A 5,973-nucleotide genomic window follows, 5' to 3' on the forward strand; every position below is an offset into this window, starting at 1 on the left:
GCGAGTTAAAAATCGTGCCGCCACAGAGTAGAAAACAAAGCAAAAGCAAATACATATGTATGTATTTGTTGTGTGTAATCTCTTACATAGTATGTATGTATGTATGTATGTATGTACTCGAATGAAATAGCAACGAACAACTCACGTTTTTAGAAAATTATTTTGCCAAAAATTTGCTTTATCTCTTTATTTTTAAAATAGACGTTTTAGCCTATCTCCCAAGTGCTTTTAAATCGTTTCAATACATATATTTTCAAGATTTGGACAAGTTTCATTAAAGAAAAGACCACAAGTTTTCTCCAAATATTTCTTAAGGTCTTAAACCTGAACTAACCAAATAAATATTGGGCCGTATGAATAAAGTTTAAGCAATTGGTAAATTTATTTGAATAAATTGAGTAACAGGTCTGAAATTTTAAGAAAATGCATTTGCTTAGTTTTTAATCTCACGGCCCGTTAACTAAGTTCATTATACAGGGTGGGCCAAATTAATTATTTAATGTTTTTAANTAAAAATTGCAAAAAGTGGGTCACGTAGTATGGGTACGTTCCCTTATGTACTCGAATGAAATAGCAACGAACAACTCACGTTTTTAGAAAATTATTTTGACAAAAATTTGCTTTATCTCTTTATTTTTAAAATAGACGTTTTAGCCTTTCTCCCAAGTGCTTTTAAATCGTTTCAATACATATATTTTCAAGATTTGGCCAAGTTTCGTTTTGTTCATGTCGCCAAATCATTAAAGAAAAGACCACAAGTTTTCTTCAAATATTACTTAAGGTCTTAAACCTTAACTAACCAAATATTGGGCCGTATGAATAAAGTTTAAGCAATTGGATTTTCTTATAATTTCAGAAATTTGTTTGAATAAATTGAGTAAAAGGTCTGAAATTTTAAGAAAATGCAATTGCTTAGTTTTTAATCTCACGGCCCATTAACTAAGTTCATTATACAGGGTGGGCCAAATAAGACCTACCAATGTTAGACTTGCTTAACTTATTTAATGTTTTGATGTCGGATGAAGCGCATCAACAAGCAAAACTGTAGATTGTGGGCCTCTGAAAATCCAAGGGCAGCACATCAGCACCCAGTTATGCAGTTATGGTCGAAAAAGATATCGGCCCATATTTCATCGAGAATGCGGACAATGATTGACAAATTTTTGCGGCCAACGGCAGAGCAGCGACTGCCGCACCCTGCTAGGCAAACTATGGACCTGCTGCGTGAAATTGGAAGGTCTTATTTGGCCCACCCTGTATATAAAAATAAATATTTCTGTAGGTATTTGCTTAGGGAACCAAAAAATATTTTTCTTACCCTGCTGCTCAGCGATACTCGTCACTTTGGAAGTTTAAAAACTCATTCGAATCACTTCGATTACATTTTTAAACACAAATTTTCGTTTTCCCCTCCTCTTTTCTGTGTATCGATTCCCTTTATTAGTTTTGATAAAAATTTTTATTTTGGGCCTTTCTGGATATACATATTGAAACAAAGCTGACAATAGCCGAGGTCAGTTCAATCAACAACCCGTGCACCAGAAAATTGCAAACGTACAATACTATTTACTACAGAAAAAAGGCTATTTACAGTGAACAGGTAAAGAACGTGGTGGCTGGCATCAGGCAAAAGAACGACGACGCGGCAGACTGATCTATAACATGACACGGTTCTTTACATTATGGAACAGTCCGAAGGATGGTGTAGTCCGAAAATCGGATAAGGTTTCCAAGTATTTGCTAGACGTCAATGAAGCATTCAAAATGTGAGTAGCGTTATTTAGCTCGGATATGTGTGTATGTATGTACTAGCCTCTTTAAAGGGTGTTTATTTCCATCAGCATGTTGAACAATTGCAGCTGGTTTATTTACGTCACAGCCGCTCTACTCATAAGTTGTTGTATATATTATTACGCATACGACTGCAAGCGCCGTTTGGAGTTAAGACGAAGGCGACGGGAAGTGCAACGCACCAATGAAAGGTGATTTGTGATGCACACATTCCAATAGCTCAATATGTAGTTCATGCCTTACATTAATTTTAGGGTGCCGCAAAGGAGGCGTCCGGGCGCCGCGTATAGGGACCATGAGATTTTCCGAAACGTTTTGCGCACAGTTCGGCAATATATTGGTCACTCGGAAGACAAAAATCAAACCAAACCATACATGCTGCGCCGCACACGGAGTGGTGCCGTCTACGGACGATTCGTCGACCGGGAAGGTGGTGGCACATAGATATCGTCCTGGACATGTTTAAACATGTCGAACATGTTTAAAGCTTGAAATGCCTTCCCTTTTATTTGGCTGATAGCATTCAAGTGGCACTGTAAAGGCTTAAAGGATCTCAATAAAAAAAATGCCACACACGTTATCGTACCCCTGAAACTGAAACAATACAATTGGTTTTACTTTTCGACGTCACACACAGGACCTTTAGCGCCTATTGATTTGATCTTTTCACGGGTAAAAACTCTCTGGTCAATACGGATCTGTGCAAGTGAATCCATTTGCTCCTTATTAGAAAGATTTTTGGGTCGACGGTAGACACAAAATCGGTATTTAAACGATTTCGCCTGACGTATCTCGAAGGAGCTCTTAAACGATGTAGGTACTTAACGGTTAGGTGACATAAGGTCAATGACCGCGCCCCCTTTGCCTTTGCACTCGAATTGAATCGTTACCGGAACACATATAGTATAGGGCTAAGCTGGCCGTAGATCCCGGTTAAGCTACCCGTTTGGGCCAGTTCATAGCTAATCGACAACGAAAATCTTCGTTAGAAGTTGTCGCAAGTGACCTGAATGAAATGGGCCGATTTTTTTTGCGTATTAGCTACGATTTGCATATGTAACGACGACTTCCGTATTATGTATTATTCGTGGCACTACTAACATGCAGATTGCAAAGAAAACGGTGGAAGGAAGCCGAAAATATTCGAGGTAGAAGGATGAAAAATTATCTCTTGTAAATTATCTGGGTGCAAAATTGAGTCAATGTGTTAATTTGCAAAAATTGATGGAGTGCATATACGTTAGCGAAATTTGATATTTTTATGGTGGATTCTAGAGCTCTAAACTATATTCTAATATACATATGTATGTATATCAAAAAATTCATAACAATTTTGTCAAAGAACTACCGAAAAAGCATAAATTGTAATTTTTTTTATTATTGGCCCAATTTTGCACCTATGTAAGTGTATGTATATACATAACCGAGTCTGTTTAAATTACGGTAGATTTATCCCAAATGTGAAAACACTGACAAAAAGGTAGTTTTGTTTAAAAAAAATCTCGTATTAGCCTTGAGCTTGCGGATTATTATCTTTCGTAGAATGTCCTCTTATGAAAGTTTCGTTCCTAAGTATGCAGAAACTTCGTCGACTGGGAAATTTAATTTACAGCCGAAACACACATTCATATAAAACCTGCTACACGTCCTGTCGGGAATGCACAAAATTTAATTTCGAGGTTATTTAGGACAGTCACGAGCAAAATACATAATATGTACATTAGGGTGGTCCAAAAATGCATGTGAAAAAGTAAAGTCGGGATTTTTATGCTCTCACCCCCTAGAATCGTTGTATACCGAAAAAAATATATACTTATTTTTTATTTTGAAATCAAAAAATATTTAGAGGTCGCTCGAGCGCCCAAAGTTTTCCATGTATTTTATATGCGGAAAAAACAACTTTTGTAGAAATGGTATAGAATAGTTAAAAATCAATATTTTTCTACCAGAAAACTCTGTTTATCTGCAGGAGATTCCCAATAACACTACCCAAATGTTTAATTAACCATTTTTTAATTGCAACTATAATTTATAGGTTCGCCCAAAACCCCGTAAAATGCAATGGGGCGGCCAATAAAAAATCGCTAGTATTAAAATATGGTTAAATAAACAATTGGGTATTATTACTGAAAGTCTCCTGAAGAGAACCAGAGTTTTCCGATCGAAAAATATTGATTTTCAAGAATTCATTATACCATTTCTACGAAAAAATTTATGTTTCCCATATAAAAATACATGGAAAACTTTGAGCGCTTAGAGCGACCTTTAAATATTTTTTTATTTCAAAATAAAAAAATAGGGGTATACTCTTTTTCGATATAGAAAAATCCTAGGGGGTGAGAGCATTACAATTCCGACTTTACTGTTTTTGGACCACCCTAATGTAAATACATACATCGTTCTGGGCGCGTTCAAGATTTAAAAAGCTTCACTTGCGCTATACGTTTTAACGTCTACAATTCATCACGTTATTGCAATCAAATGAAATAGTTAACGTTTTACAAAATTAGCGAAAATGGGCTTCGAAGGTCAAAATACTGCGAACAGTTACCAGTTACATTAGATACCATAGCTGCAAAGGATGTAATAAAATGTATTATTTTTCGATAGGGGCGAACAAGAACTTTTAACAATTTTAATCCTGTTGTAAGGAACAAATGTCATTATTAGGCTTCATTCTGGTTCTTCAATTTGTCACTTGCATACCTACATTAAAAAAAAAAAAAGTAATTTTTAAGCAAAAAACAAAACCAACTTCGATTCCCATATAAAAATTCAAGATTATCGTTAATTTCTTATTTATCCAATAGTCGGATTAATTAGTATGGGACCACCTGTGAGGTAACACCTTTCCTATAAAAAAAAAAGAATTATTGAAATCGGTTAACGTGGTCCAAAGTTATGCGGTAACATATATTAAAAAATTATATTCAACAATTTTTATTGAGCTCGAGGCCGTATTTAATTAAAAATTATTGTGGAAAATCAACAATAATTTTGAAAAAATGGTAGAAGTGACAGCTATTTCAGGAATCACCACATTTCCTCATCAGGCCATAAAATACCAAAAAAAAACAAATAACTTAAGGACGAGCATACCTAAAAGTTAAACATTCTAAAAAAGTAGAATTATTAACAAAACCCAACAACCACATAATCAAGTTTAAATAGCACTGGAATAGCTGCACCTGATTGTAGTTGGCTTCACAAATGTAAAAGTGGAAAAAAGCAACAAGAATTTACAGGGTGAACTTAGCACGGTGCGTAGGCAACTGGCTGAGTCAGCTGGGGTCGTTGGATCCAATCCCACTGAAAGAAGTCTAATGAGGAAATGTGGTGATTTCCGAAATAGCTGTCACTTCTACCATTTTTTCAAAATTATTATTGCTTTTCCACAATAATTTTTCATTAAAAACGGCCTCGAGCTCAATAAAAATTGTTGAATATAATTGTTTTAAGGCCATAAAATAACAAAAAACATACATAAAAAGAAATAAAAATAAAAAAATGTTCCGACGAACTGATAGCCTCCTCCTTTTTGTGAAGTCGGTTAAAGAGATTTTTTATACCAACTTTTTATACAAGTGTGCACAAGTGTATATTAACTTTCTTCGCATAACGATTATTTGTTTATTTGTAACAGCTAAAAGAATCTCGACANACAAGTGTGCACAAGTGTATATTAACTTTCTTCGCATAACGATTATTTGTAACAGCTAAAAGAATCTCGACAGTCATACATATATATATACATAAACCTACCCATGTCCGTCTGTTCGGTTTTACCCGAACTTAGACTTTACTTGCTTGTTTTTTTTATGAAAATAAGAACACACATCATCTCAGGGCGGACTTCAATTTGCGCCATTAGATAAGTATTCTGCAGTTCCCTCGTGTTGACAAGATCTAAAATAATGGGCAAAGATAGAATTGGGTTTTCTCCAAACATTTGACAAGCACGAGCATTGAAATAAGATAAAATAAAAAGCTTAGTGTGTGTAGGAAATAAAACTTAGTCTTAATCCTGAACTTAACCTTATTGTTTATCTCTCTATCTTGGTCTTCATATCCGTATTTTTACATTTCTCTTTCTCTTTAACTTTTATTTTTTTTATTTTTTGCCTTTATGATTATTTATCTTTACCTTTACCTTTACCTTTACCTTTACCTTTACCTTTACCT

General features: G+C 34.8%; 1 protein-coding gene across 1 annotated transcript; it reads left to right on the forward strand.

Annotated features, from left to right (window-relative positions):
- The first annotated feature begins 1,606 nt into the window (after nucleotides 1–1,606).
- LOC108382101 (uncharacterized) lies at nucleotides 1,607–2,235 on the forward strand. The gene is made up of 3 exons (XM_017638498.1): nucleotides 1,607–1,766; nucleotides 1,842–1,982; nucleotides 2,046–2,235. Exons 1-3 carry the CDS (start codon nucleotides 1,663–1,665, stop codon nucleotides 2,233–2,235), a joined length of 435 nt encoding a protein of 144 aa, XP_017493987.1. The 5' UTR covers nucleotides 1,607–1,662.
- The last annotated feature ends 3,738 nt before the right edge of the window (nucleotides 2,236–5,973 follow it).

Source organism: Rhagoletis zephyria, unplaced genomic scaffold (assembly GCF_001687245.7).
Source record: "Rhagoletis zephyria isolate East Lansing unplaced genomic scaffold, Rhagoletis_zephyria_1.1 Rzeph_scaffold_25191, whole genome shotgun sequence".
NCBI classification, from domain to species: Eukaryota; Metazoa; Arthropoda; class Insecta; order Diptera; family Tephritidae; genus Rhagoletis; species Rhagoletis zephyria.

Excerpts from the sequence above, each read along its gene's own strand:
- LOC108382101 (XM_017638498.1), top strand. The coding sequence starts at position 1,663 with ATGACACGGTTCTTTACATTATGGAACAGTCCGAAGGATGGTGTAGTC. Across the intron at positions 1,767-1,841 it reads GTCAATGAAGCATTCAAAAT|CATGTTGAACAATTGCAGCT; the intron begins GTGAGTAGCGTT and ends TATTTCCATCAG. Across the intron at positions 1,983-2,045 it reads GTGCAACGCACCAATGAAAG|GGTGCCGCAAAGGAGGCGTC; the intron begins GTGATTTGTGAT and ends CATTAATTTTAG.